Source organism: Rhinolophus ferrumequinum, chromosome X (assembly GCF_004115265.2).
Source record: "Rhinolophus ferrumequinum isolate MPI-CBG mRhiFer1 chromosome X, mRhiFer1_v1.p, whole genome shotgun sequence".
NCBI classification, from domain to species: domain Eukaryota; kingdom Metazoa; phylum Chordata; class Mammalia; order Chiroptera; family Rhinolophidae; genus Rhinolophus; species Rhinolophus ferrumequinum.
In genome coordinates, this window is record NC_046284.1 from 95,475,204 (window position 1) to 95,495,794 (window position 20,591).

The 20,591-nt window shown below is 35.7% G+C and overlaps 1 protein-coding gene across 3 annotated transcripts in view; it reads right to left on the reverse strand.

Annotated features, from left to right (window-relative positions):
- Nucleotides 1-20,591, reverse strand: part of SYTL5 (synaptotagmin like 5) — a 135,307-nt gene that overhangs the window by 74,503 nt on the left and 40,213 nt on the right. For all 3 annotated transcript variants that reach the window (XM_033106282.1, XM_033106106.1, XM_033106198.1), the window contains exon 3: nucleotides 16,206-16,415. In XM_033106282.1, coding sequence (XP_032962173.1) covers nucleotides 16,206-16,415 — 210 coding nt within the window. The remainder of the gene's footprint in view (nucleotides 1-16,205; nucleotides 16,416-20,591) is intronic.

Here is a 20,591-nt window from a genome sequence, read left to right on the forward strand (position 1 = left end):
AGGAACTATAATCCTTTTATTTGCTCAACCTGAGCTGAGTCAGGTTGCACTTGAGTCATTTGTCATTTCAGAGCTCTATGACATCAGAATAATCTCTTGGGATTATGCCATCTTCTCAGGTCCTAGAGGTAGATGGAAGGCTTAGAAGAATGAGAAAGTAATACCTAGTGAGTGCATACTGTGCACCAAGTAAGGTGCTAGGCACTTTACATATACCTCTAATCCTCACTATAAGCCATAAAGTAGCTACTGTTATTCTGAATTTACAGATGAGGAAACCGAAATTCGCATGGGTTAAATAGCTTGCCCAAAGTTACAAAGGTCTTATGGCAGAAATGGGACTTATACTGGAAGTCCATACTCTTTACATTTGGCCAAATTGTCAGATGAGAACTCATACTTGTCAGCTATAACAAGGCTTTGAGTAAGGGTGAAAAACAACAGAAGCCAAGGAAAACCGTGTAGCATTTCACATGACGGACTGTGACTGTTTGTGTTTGTGTGAATGTTGGGGGTAGAGTATTAGGAATAAAGGAGGGATGAAAGAGGAAAAATAATAAACATGACATCCAATATAAAATTTATATCGTTCTCTGCCACATCAATCTAATACTTGAAAAATACAAGGCTGGGAATAGATTTTGTGTTTCCTCTAGGTCATACTCTGAATAATGAGTTTGACTGAAATTAAGTGAGCTATACTCATTATTTGTAATTAATGATTAGTGAGTATTCAGAATTTTCTAGACCTTAATTTTAACATTAAACTTTGGGAACTTCAAACTTTCACTTGGAAGCTTATTTAAACATAAAGTCAAGTTAACGTCTCCTTAGATTTATAGGGGAAAATAGGTAATCGTACTCTAGAGAAGAACAACAGTAACTAAAAGATTCAACTTTCTCCTTTTCTTTTTTTTTAATTTTTATTTATTTATTTTTTTAATTTATTGGGGTGACAATTGTTAGTAAAATTACACAGATTTCAGGTGTGCAATTCTGTATCACATCATCTATAAATTACATTGTGTGTTCACCACCCAGAGTCAGTTCTCCTTCCATCACCATATATTTGATCCCCCTTACCCTCATCTCCCTCTCCTTTTCTTTTATTAACTACTACAGACCTCTGAGATAATATATGCTTAGTAGATATGCTGACATAAGATATGAGTTTCCTTCTTATTATTCATAGGGAAACTAGTTAGAATTATTTATAAATGTATTCATTACATGTCAACTATTTATTGTATTCCTACTATATGTCAGGCCTTTTGCAAGGGCTAAGGGAACAGACATGAGTGAGACAAACAAGGACCCTGGCCTTAAGGAGATGATGGTCTGTATTTACTCCTTTCTCCCTTTCCAAACAGGAAAAGTAAAAAAGAAATCCCTAGACTCATTACAGTGAAACTGAAGAATGCTGTAGATAAAGAGAACATTTTTGTAGCTACGGAGGAAAAAAAAACACACAACCAGATTATATACAAAAAATGACAATTAGAATGACAGTTGACTTCCAATAGTAATAATGAAATCCAGAAGCCAGTGAAATGATATCTTCAAAGTTCTGAGAGAAAATAACTAACAACCTAGAATTGTATATCCAAGGGAAATCATTGTTCAGGAATGAGGGTGAAATGAAGAAATTTTCAGCAAAATAAAAACTGAGATAATTTATTATCAATAGTTTCACTAAAGGAACTTCTAAAGACTGTATCTCAAGAGGAGGTATATAAAGCTAAAATATAAAAAGAAATGGTGAAAAATGGAATTAGTAAAACATGGATAAAATCTAAACAAACACTGATATATAAACAAAATTATAATACCTGAATTAAAAAATAAGATATATCTAAAATATAAGACAAAATTTATATACAAGCCAGGAAAAGATATTTGGAGTTTAAGAATATCAAGTTCCTTTTATTGACTAGAAGAAGGGCAAAACTACTGGTTTGTAAGATTAAATATGAATGTTGTGTTTTCTAGGGTAACCACTAAAAACCAAAACGCATATATAATATTTATACTAGTAGAAAGGATAAAATGGAATGAGAAAAATATACATCAGTCTACAAATAATATAAATAAAAGCAAATATTACAGTAATCACAACAATAGAAAATGTAAATATTGCAGTAATTACAATGAAGGTCAGTAGATAAAACTCTATAGTTTAAGAAAAAACATTGTCAGCTTAAACTTCTAAAATTATATATAGCATATATTCATAGCATGTATACGTATACACAACACAAATATTATATATATAGCATATATATAGCAAATATTTAAATACATATATAATTTAAATAGCATCTATGCTATAAAGAAGAGCCTCACCTTAAGCATATGGACAGAGACTGAAAGTCAAATAGTAGAAAAATATGTACCATGTAAATATTAACCAAAAGAAAATTGATAATGTTGTATTAATGGCAAACAAAATATAAGACAAAAGCATTTCTAGAGATGAAGGGGATCACAAAAAACACCTTCAAATCAGTAAGGAAAAGACTAACCATCTAATGGAAAATTGGGCAAAATACACAAATAGTCATAACACAGAAAAGGAACCAAAAAAGGCCAGTAAACCTATGAAAAGATGCTCAACCTCATTAGCAGTCAGGAAAATTCAAATTAAAATCATGGTAACATATCCATTTATATCTATCAGTTTGGCAAAAATTAAAAATTTTTATGATACTAAGTGTTGGTAAGACTGTGAAGAAAACTTTTACACAATACTGGTGGAGTTTTTATATTGGTACAACCACTATGAAAAGCAATTTCACATTATCTTGTAAAGCTGAAAATGCTCATAGCATTTGCCTTGCAATTTCATTCCTAGGTACACTCCCCACAGGAGTCTTCTCAAACATTTTTGGCAGAGGTCAAAGTAAGAAATACACTTTATATCACAATCCAGAAAATACACACACAGACACACACACTCTTACATCTATATATATACACACATTTACAAATTTGTATATATTTACATTATACATTTACTTATATATACATATATGTGTATACTCATTTATTAATACACATACACATAGGTGTTTGTATACTGACATTTTCTATTCTATTTCATTTTTTTAATGGAAAACCTACCAATAGAGCAAGACCCACAGTGTTAAAAACCCCATCCAATGGGAACTCTTGTTCATGTTTGTCAGGCCATATGTACAAGAATGTCATGGCAGCATTTTTTGTAACATTATAAAATGAAACAATATAAGGGTCCATCAACATGAAAATAAATACTTACAGACATTATAGGATGATAGCATAGCAAAGATGAATGTAGTGGTGTTAATATAAGCATAGATAGATTTCACAAAAAAATGTTGGGCTAAAAAGTCACAAATGCATAAATATATATGGTATGATTTCCATTTCTATAGCACTCAAAAATGAAAAATTAGAAAATTTCTTACTTAGGAACTCATGCAAGTGCAGTAAAACCATAAAGTAAAGCAAGGGAAATAAAAATGCAAAACAAAATGTTCCCCTTCTTCAACTGGGTAACAAATATACTCTTTTTTTATTATCGTTTAAACTGTCTATATATATTATAGAGTGTCTTGATATATATGATATTTGCACATTAAAAAATCTCTCTAGTCTATACAGGTATGAAAATACCACACCACAGTGAACAGAGCCTTCTAAAGTGAGTGAAGGCTCTTGTATGTAAGTAGTAAGTTTTTCAAAATATCATGTCAAGGCAGTCAAAACAGCTTCTTACCACTCCAAAAATCTCTGGATCAATATGGGATTACTTGGATGTGAATCTTTCTCTGTAGCTAGATTATGAAATTTTGCTGAACTAGGGGTGATTCTGAAATGACTATGTGGCAACTGTCAATACCCACCAGACCAAAGATCACCAGGAACCCAACCTATGGTTGAACAAGTTGAGATTTTTGTTCATTGCAATGAAGGGAAAGAAAGCACATGCCATGAATAACTATGGGTGTCTCCATAAAAGGGCATTTGAATGGATTTAATATAGGATTTGGGTTTTTGTCAGGTAATTTAGTGGGAAGCTCAAGGGAGCAGAGAGATGCTCTGGATTAGGTGATGCCAAGAAGCAGGGACAATGCTATGATTGGTTTCTTAACACGTTTTATCTAAAAGGAGGGCAGACTAGCAAAGCTGTAATTGGTAAGGGAGCAGCAGGTCATTCACATTAGCCAAGAAAGGTGGATGTTTTATAGTTTGTGGATTGAACAGTCACCTCACTTTTGTCTATGCTTAGACAAGATTATGAAGTGTTATTTTGTCTCACTTCATCACGGGTGCACAGTGATCTTGTGAGATATTGCAGTTCTGAGATAGTTTATGTCCAATAGGAGAATACCATGGCCTACCTGTGAGTGCCAGGTCAGCTCCTCACAACATCACGGCCTACGTGTAAGTGTCAGACCACTTTCCAGATGCCAGGGGCTCTATATTTCTCTTTTTCATTACAAAGGACTACAAATTCCCTTCTCTCTTCTCTCTCTCTCTCTCTCTCTCTCTCTCTCTCTCTCTCTGTTCCAACCATCGGTGTTATCTTCTTTGAAGTTTACTGACAGAGACTCAGTTCATCTATTTCAGTTATATTTCATCGATTTCAGTAATCATTACAATTCATCAAAAACAAAAGGTTCCTCCTCCTTTAAAAAGGCAGACTCTCACAAGGACACAGAGCAGCATGAAATGTCACAACATGGCATGAATATAAGATCAGCTCATAAATACCATATTAGAAGTATTCCATTTTTTAGTTGCCTGTCACGTAGCTTTTATCTCCGGGGTCTTTCTGAGTTCAAATGGGGTGCTAATTAGGAAAAATGATCACTATGACTGTCTTGGTGTTGAATGGCAACTACTGCAGCTAACATAATCGTGGAATTTTCTAGGTCTCATTAAGATAGCAAAATGAACTAATTGGCTGTGTCAGAGTCCCTTTTATTCTGTTTCTATAGACTTAGTTTTAAAACTGGATCTACAGAAACCAACTTGTTAGAATCAGAAGGGGTTGGAGAAAATGTCAAAAGCTGCTCGGTGCATTGTAACAGCTAGCCTCCCTCCGTCACTCCTTGCTATAATCGGTTCAGTGCTAGAGCAATAAAATCTCTTTATTTTTACCCAATCCAAGGTAAAGGACAATAAAGGCTGTACTTCCAACTGATTAGAGAATGAGTCACTTTCTGACTCATCTCATCTCTTAGAGGTCAGGGTGGAAATTTCAATTTTATGGTCTATTAAACATGGAGACAGCCCAGTGTCACTACAGCATTCTCTCACAGCAAAGGGCGTTCACTGCCAATAAAATATCATTCACGCTTCCTTTTCAAGAAACACTCCATGAATAGCAAACAAGATATTTCCAATACTGACAGAGTAAGTCTCTGAGATCATACAGACTAATAGCTGGAATATTGGCAAAGTAATCACCCCTATTTTCAGCTTTAAAAATGAGGAGGGATTTTGATATGTCAAATTAAACACTCATCATGTAAATACCAGTTGTCACAGATAGAACTGTAAGTTGTTGTTGTCACAGAGGTATAAGAATTACACATTGAAAGCTGTTTATTTCTTAGGACATTTTAATGCATGAAGATAGAATTTACTCTATTGATGAGACAATAATGTAATAAACTCATCTTCCTCCTTAGAGTGTGAAATCACTGAGGGGAATCCATGTTTTATTCATCTTTGTATCCTTATTCCCTAGTATACAAACACTTTATCAATAAATGTTGTAAGAGGGATGGATGGATCAAGAGACATAACAATGGCTAAGTGGATGGTTGGGTTTTTAAGTTATTGTTTCACCAATAAAAGAAGTATACGTGATTCAGATGGTCCATATTGATGTATTCACATCTCCTGGGGAAGGCACAGAACTTTCAATTTGTTATTATTTATTCTTACACCTTTCTGACAACAACTTGTCTTATATTTTTCTGTAAAAACTGGAAATTTGCTCTGTTCAGAGGGCAAATATATTTGGCATGGCTCATGTTTTTTGTTTTGTTTTTGGTGTGTGTGTGTATCCCCATGCTTCTGACAGAAGGTAACCACATTTGTTCCATAACTTGCTTAAGCCTGAAGTGCTTTAAGTGGAATCCTGTTATCTACTCAGTCATTCACTCACTTATTCATCCATCCACCTATTCATTTAACACACATTCATTGAGTAATTACTATAGGTATTCTTTTATGCACTAGAACTACATCAGTGAACATTATAGATAAAACCCCCTGCCTTCATGGTTATGAAGCTTATATTCTAGTGGAGGAAGAAAGATAATAAATAAAATAAGTAAATAAGATAAATAAGTATAATATGTACCACATTAGTATTAAGGGAAAAAACACATAAAGTGGTTGTATTAGTTTGGGTATGCTATTTCTGTAACAACCAACCTACAAATTCCACTGACTTAGCACATTAAAAGTTTCTCAATATAAACTAATGTTGATCTGACAAGATTTAGGGGAAATTTTGTGTGAATTAGACCTGCAGTTAACATCCTTACTGACTAGCAGTCGAGTTGATGAGAAAAACTTTCCGTTAGCAATGTGTGAATACATTAGCTCCTTGGGTCCTGTATTGAAAAGTATGCTTCAGTTATTGTAAGTAGCATTTGGAAGATAAAGACAAAATTCCTCTCTCCATACAGGAGCCTGAGGCAACTACTGATTGATTGAAGGGCTCATGAGTCACACTCCCTAGTTACTGTGGTCTGAGCAAACTAAGAGTCCAGGGTGTAGAGAGGAGGGTCAACAGTAATGCAATAAAAAATGGAAATGATTAAATACTAGGGATCAATACAATAATAGTGTATAAGAATTGGGAAAATATTTTGAGAAATTCCTTATAAGTCCTCAGATTCTGCAACTGGAAGGTCTGTCATTTGTTAAAAGTTCCAATTCCTTCTCAATTGCCTTAAAATGGCAAACCTCTCCTTGGCAGTGTCTGGTAGGAAAAGAGCTGGGCGGAGAAACAAACTTATCTATTCCAATTCTACTAATGCACATTTTAGCCTTTTAGTGTTCTTACTTCCACTATGCATAAAATATAACATCAATTGACTCTCTTACCTACTATGTGTATTTTGAGATGTGGAGGACTAGGAGTAACTGATCCAAAAACAAACCAGCTCTCATAGGGCCTGTGGCTCCAGTTTTGAAATAAGCTCAAGCCTTGATTTGATAAAGGTAATACTGAAAATCTAATGACCCCATCCTATTTCCCCGCTACAAGAATAATGTATATTCTCAATAGATACATATTATTATACAGTGTCTCACTAAGCTTTACAATTTTTCAATTTGTCTATCAATCAAAAATTATGTTTATGAGAAAATGAGATATGACCAAAACCAAGAGAAACAAACAGCAGAATCAGTCTCATAGGGGACTCAGATAATAATAGAGCTATAATTCATAGACTTTAAAATACAAATAATTTATTCAAGAAATTACAAGAGGGGCCAGCCTGGTGGCTCAGGCGGATGGAGCTCCATGCTCCTAATGCCGAAGGCTGCCGGTTCAATTCCCACATGGGCCAGTGGGCTCTCAACCACAAGGTTGCCAGTTCAATTCCTTGAGTCCCACAAGGGATGGTGGGCTCCATCCCTTGCAACTAAGATTGAACACGGCATCTTGAGCTGAGCTGCCACGGAGCTCCTGGATGGCTCAGTTGGTTGGAGCGCATCCTCTCAACCACAAGGTTGCCGGTTGGACTCCCGCAAGGGATGGTGGGCTGCGCCCCCTGCAACTAACAACAGCAACTGGACCTGGAGCTGAGCTGCGCCCTCCACAACTAAGACTGAAAGGACAACAGCTTGACTTGGAAAAAGCCCTGGAAGTACACACTGTTCCCCAATAAAGTCATGTTCCCCTTCCTTAATAATTTTTTTAAAGGAAATTAAAAGAAAAGAGTGAGAAGGTCAACAGAGAGGTAGAAAATATAACAAAAGCAAAATGAAAATTCTAAAATTGAAACACCACCATTGAATTTATGAACTAAAAAGATGGATTTAATAGCACATTACACATGGCCAAAGATAAGATTAGTTAATTAAAAGACAATGGAAAGAAATATAAGAGATAGATGAAAGATGCTGAGTAGAACTAAGATATGTATTTGAAGTACCTGGAGTAGAGGTGAGAGAAGTTGGGGAAAAAGCGATATGTGAAGAGATATTATCTGAGAAAATTTTAAATATGACAAAAGACATTAATAGGTGCAGATTTAAGACATGCTAGAAACCCCAAGACGTATAAATACAATGAAAATCAGACCTAGGCATGATATAGTAACTGTTGAAAACCTGACAGGAAAGGGAAAAATATTAAAAGCAGTCAAAGAAAAAATATTACCTTCAAAGGAGCAACAATATAGTGACATCTGATTTCTTAATAGAAACACTGGCCACTAGAAGCAAATAGAATGAGTAATAGTAATACCTTCAAATTACTGAAAGTTAATAATTCCTAATCTAGAATTCAATGACCAGCAAAAACATGTTTGAAAATTAAGAGTGAAATAAAGCCATACTCGTAAAAACAAAAATTGAGAGTATCCAGCAGTAGCAGAACTACACTGAAGGAAATACTAAAGGGTACCCCTTAGGCAGAAGGAAAATTATCCCAGATAGAAACATAGAGATGTAGTAACAAAAAATATAGAGCAATGAAAAGAGTAACTATGTAGTAAATCCAAGTGAACAATGACTATAAGATAACAATAACATCATGTGGGATTAACTAAATTATAGACTGAATGTTTCTGTCCTCCACATAATTCATATGTTGAAACATAATCCCCAATTTAATGGTATGTGGAGATGGAGCATTTGGGAAGTGATTGCTGCCCTTATTAAAGAGACCCCAGAGAGCTTCCTTGAACCTTTCACTGTGTGAGGACACAGTAAGAAGACAACTGACTATGATCCAGGAGACAGGCCCTCACCAGACAACAAATCTGCCAAAAACTTGATCATGGACTTCTGTCTCCAGAACTGTGAGAAGTAAATTACTGTTGTTTATAAGCCACCCAGTTTATGGTATGCTGTTGTAGCTGCATGAATAAACTAATATAAAGTGTGTGTGTATGAATAAATACAAATATAAATATGTGTTTGTGTAACTGTATATAGGTATAGATAAATATATGGATATTTAAACTATACAACAATAGCACTAGAAGGGGCGTAAAGGGAGTTAAAAGATTTTAAGGTCCTGGTATTTTCTTGGAAGTGCAAAAAAGTTCTAATTTATATTAGAGTTTAATAAATAAAGAATGTATGTTGTAACCTCTAGCATAATCATTAGTTGAGTGATAAAATGTAAAAATAATAGAGGAGAAAAATATAATACTTAGACAACCTAAAAGAAGGCAAATAAATGGAGAAAAAAGAACAGAACAGATGGGATGAAGAGAGAGCATGTAAATAGGTGACAGATTTAAGTAAAATATATGAGTAATGTAATTACTACAAATATCCTAATTAAATGCCAACAACTGTTGTACAAGATTTACAACACACATACACTCACAAAATTATATACTGCTGACAAGAGACACACCTTAAATATAAGGAAACAGAACAGTTGAAAGAAATGGGTAAAAGAGAATTTACCAAGCATGAACTAACCCAAAGAAAACTGTTGTAGACATACTGATTACAAACAAGGTAAATTTCAAGGAAAAAATAATAACTAGAAATAAGGAAGGATTTTTCATAATTACAAAGGTTTCTATACACCCATAAAATCTCACAATCTTAAATATTTAAGTACTCAAGACTATAACTTCAATATATATACAGCAAATATTAACAGAACTAAAAGGAAAAGTAGAAAATCCGTAACAATTACTGAGAGAGGTTAGTATATATCTCTCTTAACATCAGATAGAATATGTAGATAAAATATCAGTAAGGATATGGAAGATTTGGACAACACAATTAACAAACATCATTTAATAGACATATCTAAGATATTCAAATCAACAACTGCAGAATTCATTTTTTTCCCAAGGACATAGGAAACATTTAATACAACTGACTAATTGCTAGGTTGAATTTCAAATATTGAAATCATACAGAGTATGTTCTCTGGCCATAGTAGAATTAAGCTAGAATTCAATACCAAAAAAAGATACAGAAAAATCCCCACAAAATTAAAAATGTAGAAAGACAATTATAAATAACTCATGGTTAAAGAAAAAGATCACAATGGAAATCAGAATATAGAATGAAATGTGTACCATAAGAATAATTGATATAAAAATGTGTGGGATGCAGCTAAAGTAGTGAAAATAGGAAAATTCAATCCTTAAATGCATATGTTAAAAAAATGCATATGTTAGAAAAGAACAAAGGCTAAAAAACTTAAGTATCTAAGCATCTGTATCAAAAAGCTGTTTAATGAAAACTAATTTAAATCTAAGGAATGTAAAAGGAAAGAAACAAATAAGGGACAAGGCAGAATTAAATAAAGTTGAAAACAAATATGCAATGTGGCAAGAAAAAAAAAGATGTGTTACCAAAAAAAAAAAACCAAAAAAAAAAAAACATTTTTCACAGGTGACATGATTGTGTATAATAAAAATCTAAAAGCTTTCGGAGAAACTGCTATAATTAATAAGTGAATTTAATAAGACTATTAAATACAAGGTCAGATGACCCAAGTCAATTACATTTCTATAACTGCATATCAAAACAATTAGAAAAAAATTTTAAAGGACACTATTTATAATAACAAAAATCAAATACTTAAAAATAAATGTAATAATACATAAGACTTGTACCAGGAAACTTTAATATATTATTGACAGGAATTAAAGAGGACTTAAATAGATGGAGGGGTACATAGTGTTTGTAGATTGAGATTAAAATATTGCAAGATGTCAATTCTCCCACAAAACTATCTACTGATGTAACATAATCCCAATAAAAATGCTAGTAAGGTTTGTTTTGTGGAAATTGTTGATTCTAAAATGTATATGAAAATACCCAAGGCCAAGAATAGCCAGTTCATTTTGGACAAGAACAAAGCGGCAAGTCTACTGAATATAAAATTTTACTATAAAGCTACAATAATTAAAATAATGTGACACTGGCATGATATTAGACACATAACAGAGTGGTTAGAAATGATACTTGATTTGTGAAAATGACACTGTAGAACACTGAAAAAAATGACAGGCTTTCCCATGAATGTTGCTGCATCAAGTGAATACCCATATTCAAATATAATAATTAATCCTTAACTCACGGGTATACACAAAAATCAGTTCCAAGTATATCGTAAGTCTAAAGGTAAAGCTAAAACAATAACAATTACAAAAGATCACATAGGTGAATATTTTCATGATTTGGGAGTTAGAGAAAGTTTTCTTCATCAGGACACAGGAAAAATCTCACTAATCATAAAGGAAAAGATGAACAAATCGAGTTGCTAAAAATGAGAGATTTCTGCTTATCAAATGGCACCATTAAGCAAATGAAAAGGCAAGTCAAAAGGTGGGAGAAGATACCTTTAACACAAGTAGCTGCTTGTATGCAGAATATACAAAGAACTCCTTCCAATTAGTCAGTGAAAGACAGACAATCCAATAGAAACAACAGGCTGAGACTTGAACTAGCACTTCACAAAAAAGGGATGTTCAATAAACTGAAAATAGTCTCATTTTCATGAGTAACAAAGAAAATGCAAATTGAATTCACTCCACACCTAGCAAAATTACAGAAATGAAAAAAAACAAAAACCCAGTGCTATTAAAAAATGTATTGCTAGTGAGAGGGTAACTTGGCACAACCACTTTGGAAAACTATTTGGCACCGTCTATTGAAATTGAACATACACATATTCTATGACCCAGGGATTTTACTCCCATGTATATATCCATAAGAAATACATATATATGTACCAAAAGACATGCACAAGAACATTTATAATAACATTATTTGTAAGAGCAGAAAACTGAAAACATCTCAAATATCCATCACTGATACAACGGTACATAAATCCTTGTATATTTATAAAATATAATATCATAAAATAGAGAAAATGAATAGATGACCACTATTGCAACAAAAATGGATTAGTCTCACAAATATAATGCTAACCAAAATAATTTATAAACAAATACACACTGCATAATTCAATTTATATAAAGTACAGACGGTCCCCAACTTATGATATTTCCACTTACAACGTTTCAAATTTACAATGGTGCAAAAGCGATACACATAATAAACTGCATGAGATAATCAATGATTTATCATAAAATAGACTTTGTGTTAGATGATTTTGCCCAGCTGTATGCTATGTGAGCGTTCTGAACTTGTTTAAGGTAGGCTAGGCTAAGCTATGATGTTCGGTAGGTTATGTGCATTAAATGAATTTTCAACTTACAATATATTTTCAATTTACGATGTGTTTATCCAGACATAATTTCATCATAAGTTGAGGAGCAACTGTATAAAAAAATCCATCGCTAATCTATGGTATTAGCAGGACAGTGCTTATAATTGGGGAATAAAAAGGGATTAGTGATTGGGATGAGGAATGAGAAAGGCTTCTGGGGTGTTAGTAATGCTTCATTTCTTTTTTTTTAAATTTATTGGGGTGACAATTGTTAATAAAATTACATAGATTTCAGGTGTACAATTCTGTATTACATCATCTATAAATCCCATTGTGTGTTCACCTCCCAGAGTCAGTTTTCCTTCCATCACCATATTTGACCCCTTTACCCTCATCTACGACGCCCCTACTACCTTACCCTCTGGTAACCACTAAACTATTGTGTGTCTATGAGTTTTTGTTTCTTATTTGCTTGTCTTGTTCTTTTGTTGTTTTTGGTTTATATACCACATATCGGTGAAATCATATGGTTCTCTGCTTTAGTAATGCTTCATTTCTTCACCTGAGTCATAGTTACACAAAAATTATGGTAACTCGCCAAGCTGCACACTGCTGCTTCTCATTCAGGGGCTACTTCTGCTCTTCAGGGGACATTTAGCAATGTCTGGAGGAATTTAACAACTGGAAAGGGAGATGGGTGCTACTGGCATCTAGTGGGTAGAGACCGAGGATGCTGCTAAACATCTTACAATGCAAAGAGCCCTCCCACCCCAACAAAGAATCCTAACGCCCAAAATATCACTAATGCTGAAATTGAGAAACCCTATTTTACACTTGTTACTTGTGTCCTTTTGTGTAAGTTAACTCTAGTTTTAAAAATGGGGGGAGGGGCACGTGCTTAGGTATCCATAAACAAACGAGGATCTCTTTCCAAGTTTTCCTATTTCTATTTCTTGCTTCTTGTTCATTTGATTTGTTGTCCCAGTGGTCACTAATTGCTGAGAGGGACGAATGATCCTGGACAATTGTGTGGAAGCAAAACTAAAATTGAGGAAATTCTGCCTATTTATTTATCATTTCCTCTGCGACTCATTATTTCACTATACTGGAAGGGCCTTTTATATCTAACTCTGAAATGCTAAATTAAGGGGGGCAAAATTGGAGAAACCCATTACCCCACACTAAGACAAGTTTTCTAAGAAGTGTCCAGTGCTCTCTCGGCTTTAGCGTCATCTTCTTAGATACCTGTGTGCCATGAAAGCCAACTGGAGGAAGAAGCGAATGCGCAGGCTGAAGCGCAAAAGAAGAAAAATGAGGCAGAGGTCCAAGTAAACTGCCAGCTTGTGCAACTGGGGAAGCCACAGGAGCAGAAATGAGGAGGGCCAGAAGCCAGGGATACTGGAACAAATTGTTGGACTGCATGCCTAATGTCTAGAACTTCTCAATGGATCTAGAACATACATCGCCATCTGTTTCTCGTGACCACTTTTTAAGAGACCCACTTTTCTCGTACAAAAATAGTCCATTGCTCTGGACCTGTGACATTCTGGACAAGTTCTGTTCTCAGCTGTGGCTGAATGTGACGTGTACAATAAATCATCTGCTGTCTTAGATGAAGAAGGAAAAAAAAAGAAGCATCCAGGGTCTAACGCAACTTTTGCATTACCTATTTGAGACACAGATGTATCATGTTAGTTTTAGGTAGAAAGCAAAGTACACTATTGATACTTTTTCTGTATAGGTATATAGAGAAATACCCAAAGTAAACAACTTGATTTCATAGGAAAATATCCAGCATTACTTTTGCATCCTAATTTTGCAGATGACTAAATGCAGTTTAGAAAGTGAGTACAAATTCAACAAAGGCTATGTTGCAACCCATATGTCAATGATTCCATCAGTGTTCATTTCCCCAGATCTGTTAAAGGATGTTTGCTAATTGCAGGAAGTACTAAAAGGAATTTACTTACCTGGTACAAAGAATTGAAGATGGTTGCTTAAGTAAAGTAATGTATCCAAAGAAAGTAATATGATAACTTAAATGTTTCTTTTTTGTTTGTTTGTTTTAGAACTGCTTATATCAATGCGATGTTGAAACATAGTATGAGTTGCTCAATTCAGGATCACTTTTATGAAAAATAATGCAATCACTGAATATAGGACTTCTTAATAGAACACAGTAGTCCTTATTCAGAGACGTTGGAAATGGAAGGTCACTCACTCTTACTACTAAACTATTTACTATCCTCCTAATGCAGCATCTTAACTCCTAAAAGAGGATGAGTTAGTGACTGGAAAAGATAAACTAAACCAAACCAAACCAAATCAAACCAGCCAACCCACCCAACCCAAAGTGATGCCAGTATCCCCCACCTCAAACACAGAAAAAGAGAGACCAACATGGAGTTAGTTGTCTTGAGATGAGATTATTAGGCACCTCCCAGAGTAGAGCGAGATGAAGGGACCTTGGGAGGGAGAAAACATACCAGTTGATGATGGGGGAGATTTCGCAAAATGATGGAGTTTAGTAGGCCCCGGGAGTAATAGAGACCCTATCATGCATAGACTCTAGCTTAACTGAACTTAGAAAGCAATGATTCTTAACATGCACCCAGGTTGGCATAGTGAAATCCATGGCCACAGCACTCCCACAGGCTAAACACAGAGGTGAATGAAAAGGTTCTCAACCGTCATCTTTTCTCAATAACTAGGTTTGGAGGAAATTTAGGAACTACTCCAGCTTTGCCCCTCAGCGGATCTGGAGAACAAGCTGGGTTATTTCATACTCATCTTGCAAGTCAGCACAAATGTCTCAGCGGAATGGTCTGTGCCTTCTGAGAAGCTATGTGGAGCAAGTGGGCCTCTACTAAGAGAAGAAAGCTCGCGGGTGGTTTTCAGATGCAGAAAAAAACCTCATTCTGTGAGGCTTCTAATTACTATATGTTAGAGTTTATAAAAATAAAAATATTGTGTGTGTTCTCTCTGTCTCTCTGTCTCTCTCTCTCACACACACACACACACACACACACACGCATGCGCCCTACCAAGGCATTGCTGAGTCTATGATTGGGCTGTATTTTTTTTTATAACAACTTTATTGAGATATAATTCACATTCCATATAATTTACCCATTTAAAGTCTACAATTTACTGGTTTTTAAAAATGTATTCAGAGTTGTGCAACCATCAGCACAATAAAATTAAGAACATTTTCATCACTCCAAAAAGAAACCCTATGCCCATTAGCAGCCACTCCCCATCCCCCCATACCATAGCCTGACGCAACGACTATCTACTTTCTGTCTCTATGGATTTGTCTGATCTGGACATTTGTATAAATGGAGTCATATAATATGTGGTCTTTTGTGATGGGAGCTTATATTTTTATCTTTCCCTAAAGAAGAAATTCTTTGAGTGTAGCTATGTGTATCCCTATTGGCCTACAAATATCTGCAGCTTGGCTCATATTAATGCTAGCTGTAATCGTGAACATCAAAATAATTTTCTTTTAAATGATTAAGTACTATCTATCATGAAAATGCTGTGATATGTTGTCTTCTTCACACAAGTCTAACAGCCCTAAGAAGTAGGCGTGGAGAAGCCAGCCTGCTTGATCAAGGTCACGTGAGTAATTACTGGTTCAAAGTAGAGACCCATACTCAGGTCTGTCTGACTCCAGAGTCCAGGTGACTGGGCTGTATTTTTAATTCTACATTCTACCCCTAAGTTTTAAACACTCTTTCTTTCTTGTCTTCCCCATGCCAATCCCACTAGTCATCAAATCTGGCTTTCCAAGCAAAGGCAAAAAACTCACGCGACTTTAGCACAGACAGTGCACTTCCAGCTGCCATCAAGGCCCGAGACCCGACACTCGCTGCACACTCTTAGAGAGCAGGCCTGGCATGGGTCTCCCCGGTCAAATATTAAGCCCAGGTTTCTCTGACAATGGACACAGACTCTGCTGGTGTCTTGTTGAGTTTTCCCACTTCTACGTTTTGCTTCTAAGAGCTCATTCTTCAGCTTCCTGGAAGGAGAGAAAAACAATCACTCAAACAACAACAACAACAGAGAAGCAGAGCTATCTTTATTTAAGGGATGTTTTCATTTGGAACAATATTTGAAAGAATTAGGGAGTCAGAGCTAAATACGTTCAGAAAATACAATTTCTCCCTCCAAAATCAACAATCTCTTGACATTGATAGTTGAAAAACATGTTTGTGTTTTATTTTTGAATTTTGGCTTCCTTCACGAGCACTACTACTTTACTATTAGTATTTATTCACATTATATTCTAACTTCTCCAGGATATCTTTGATACTGTAACATTGGAGCATAATCCCAATCTAGAGACAAACACAATGCCATGTTCTTTACTTGCCTAGATATACTACATGAGGCAAGAGTGTGAAATAAAATTTGGCAGTATGGGTAATTTCTTTAAGTCATCCAATGAAGAGTCTGCTACAAAAATGTAGCACTAAACACTTTTGCTTGTCCTTTGAGGGTTTCCAACAATTTCCAATGACCTATGGGTTTTGTGGTCAGACATGCCTATGTTTGAATCCAGGTTCCATCATGAATTAGCTGTACAACCTTAGGCAATGATTTACCTACTCAATCTCAGTCTCTTCATTTCTAAAATGAGGGTAATAATTCTTCCATGACTGTTTTTAAGATTCAGTGAGATAATACATGTAAAGTTATCAGCATGATTCCTGGCACACAGGTACTAAATAAATGCTATTTCCAAGTCCCTTCTTTTACTATCTGACATGTAATCTATTTATATACACTTTAAAAATAGCTACCGTGTTTCCCCCCCAAAAAAGACTGGGTCTTATATTAATTTTTGCTCCAAAAGACGCATGAGGGCTTATGTTCAGGGGATGTCATCCTGAAAAACCATGCTAGGGCTTATTTTCCAGTTAGGTCTTCTTTTTCAGGGAAACACGGTATTCAAAGCATGGTCCTTGTTCTAGAAGTGCCGGCATCATCTGGGAGCTTATTAGAAATGCAGCAACTCAGGCTCCACCTCAGACCTACTGGATCGGATTCTGCATTTTCACAAAATCTCTAGGTGACTGAAGTTTGAGAAGCACAGCTTTGGAATATTTGTTTTCAAATGTGACTATACACTGGAATATTTTATTATTATTATTATTATTATTATTATTATTATTATTATTATTATTTTAATTTATTGGGGTGACAATTGTTAGTAAAATTACATAGATTTCAGGTGTACAATTCTGTATCACATCACCTAAAAATTACATTGTGTGTTCACCACCCAGAGTCAGTTCTCCTTCCATCACCATATATTTGATCCCCCTATCCTCATACACTGGAATATTTTTAAAAACACTGATTCCCAAGTCTTACCCCCACAGAGTCTGATGTAATTGGTTTGGGATGTGGCCTACACAATGATATTTTTTAAAGCTTCCCTATTTATTCTAATATACTTCCAAATCTGGAAAAACACTACTCTAGAAGATAGGCTCATCCCCACTTAAATGCTTCACAAACATGCCATTCCTTTATGCTATCTATCTCCAATCCCTTCTTCAACATAACATTTCTGTGTTCCACAAAACAACATCCCAGAATCATCCCACACATCTCATACCATCTCCTTTTACATTTGTGGTACTGCGCTTTGTTATACCTGACTAGACTAGCATCCTCCCAAAGGTTGTAACAATGACTTTAGTTTCTTATATATATTGTTCAGGACCCAATTTCATGCGAGGTTGAAAGGTATTTAAATGTTTAAAACTATTCATTATCTCTTTTGGGCCTTCAAACTCACTTGTGAGGTACTTTGTGTCTCATGTTAAAGATAGTACACAGTATAGATAAAACCAGAAACCAGATCTTCTGATTCCTTGCTTAATGAAAGTTCATAAATGGGGAATTTACATGAGGAGTAAAATTTCCAAAACCTTTAATTCACTGTCTCATTTATTCATCCAATGAGTCTCTATTGAGTGCCTATTGTGTCCTTGGCATTCTGATATTCAGAGACAAAAATCAGTCAAAACAGGACATCTACTAAGGATTCCCTTTATCCTTGATGTTAGTTGAGAAGAGGACAAATGATGCAAGATGATTCATGTGTTGCAACAGGCAGCCATACAGAGCACTCTGAAGTCCTTATTCTCTTGTCTATCTAAATACAAATGACAGCAGCCCACAACAAATGCTTTCCTAATCCCTGATTTAGAGTTTACAAAGTACCCTCATGTCCCTTTTTCCATGATAAATGGCTCATGAAATTGAGTGTAAGAAAAGCTCCACAGGATTTACTTTTGAAAACTTGTAAAAGCTACAAGCTTTAAAATAACAGAATAAGTTCTTATTTGAAGACCACAACTGTATTATTTGGAGAAACACAACAGACATTTGAACACCTCAGGGCACAGGAAAAATAAAACACTGCCTATTCAAAATCTATAACAATTTGTGCAACAATTATAAAGAAACAAAGTGATCAAAATGAGTAGAACAAAGACAGCAATCCTAGACAGCAGTCCTATCAAGTAGGCTGGGGGAGCCAAAGAACAACAAACTGAAAAAATGGGGTACTCCAGGATATTCCAGAGGCAAATTCCCTTCTGGAAAAAATTCTATGATTAGGTGCCTGAAGTTTAACCACATAAACTAGAGTGGGTGAGACCACTTGGAGAAATTATGGCCATCAAATCAAACATTGACATTGCATCTTTCTTTGTGCTCTACTAACAGGGCTTTATTTAGCAACCAGGTTTCACCTAGTTCACAGATCTAGAGTCTGAAAAGAAATGGGACTCCGTATAAACCAGGACACAGGGAGGCAAAAATTTAAAGTTCTAAACACACTAGTTGGGGAATTCCTAAGGCAATTGGTGCTAATTGTCCCACATATTCTGGAAGCTATCTGAAATATGTGGGAAAAGCTGGGCAGAACTCCATAGGCTGGCACAAAATACTAAGCGGCTTATTGGTTTTTCATATCCCTCATAGAAGCTGACCTAATTCAATCATGTCTAGGATATTTCACACTAAGTGGACGCAGCCCTTTTCAGACACTCAAGAAGAGGAGAAAAGAGGGTAATTGCAACCAGGAAAAGAAAGTGTGCAATTGGAGAGTTAGTGCCAAGGAAAAAGGGAAGCATAGGGAGCTAGAAGAGAGGAATAGGATGGGGATATCTTTCCCCCGCTTAACTAGCCAGCACTTACAAAGCAATGTGGACCTCATTTGGTTGCTGCATTGGTGGCCCAGTCTCCGACATATCTGAGAAAGGTCAGTTTCTGGGTTGTAAGCACAGTATCTGTTCATCTCACTCATCTACATAAGCTAGAAATGCTTCTGGTTTAAAAGTAACAGGCTTTAAATATTGGTTTCATTCCCGCCCTCCCACCCCATAACAAGAAATCCAGAATGAGGCAGCTGCTTGCATTAGTTCAGCTACAAAATCAGGTCATTTAAGGATTCCTTTCATCCTTTCTTCATGATGGTCCCCTGTCTTCAAGGTGTGGTTTATCATTCTTATACAAAATGGCCAGGCAGTTGCAGCACAGGATCCCCATTTAAGGCAGAAAGAAGGGGCAAGAGGTGTCAGTTGCACCTGTCTCTTAACTGGAAAGCAAAAATTGACTCGGAAGTCGTCCCATCAGACTTCTCCTTAGGTTTCCTTAACCAGACAGTGTCATACCACCATCACTAGCTAGCTGCAAAGGGGGCTGGAAAAGTGGAACAAGTTGGGACTGCACATCCCTGCTCTCTTGACATTAGCTGTGGTCATGTAACTGGCGTGGGTCCATGAAATGTGGTATATGATTCCAGGTAAAAGCTGTAAGAGTGAGGGTTTGGTTTGCCACATATCCCACTTCTTTGGATAGAGAATGGCAATATCCCAAATAGTGTCTGCTCTGTAAGCCTGGGTCCTGGTCTGAGGATGCCATAAGTTACAGTTCCCAGCCATCCGCTTATGGACATGCAGCATGAGAGATAAATAAACCTTCATTGTTTTAAGCCACTAAGAATTCGGGGCTCTTATTGCAGCATTTCAGCCTATCCTGAATGATGAACATACAGCCTAGTGCTTCACCTGGCTGGCTCCCACATATCCTTTTTATTTCAGCTTTATTGCTGCTCCCTCAGAGAGGCTTTCTCTGACCACCAAATCTATAGCAGATTCACATCTTATTCTCACTT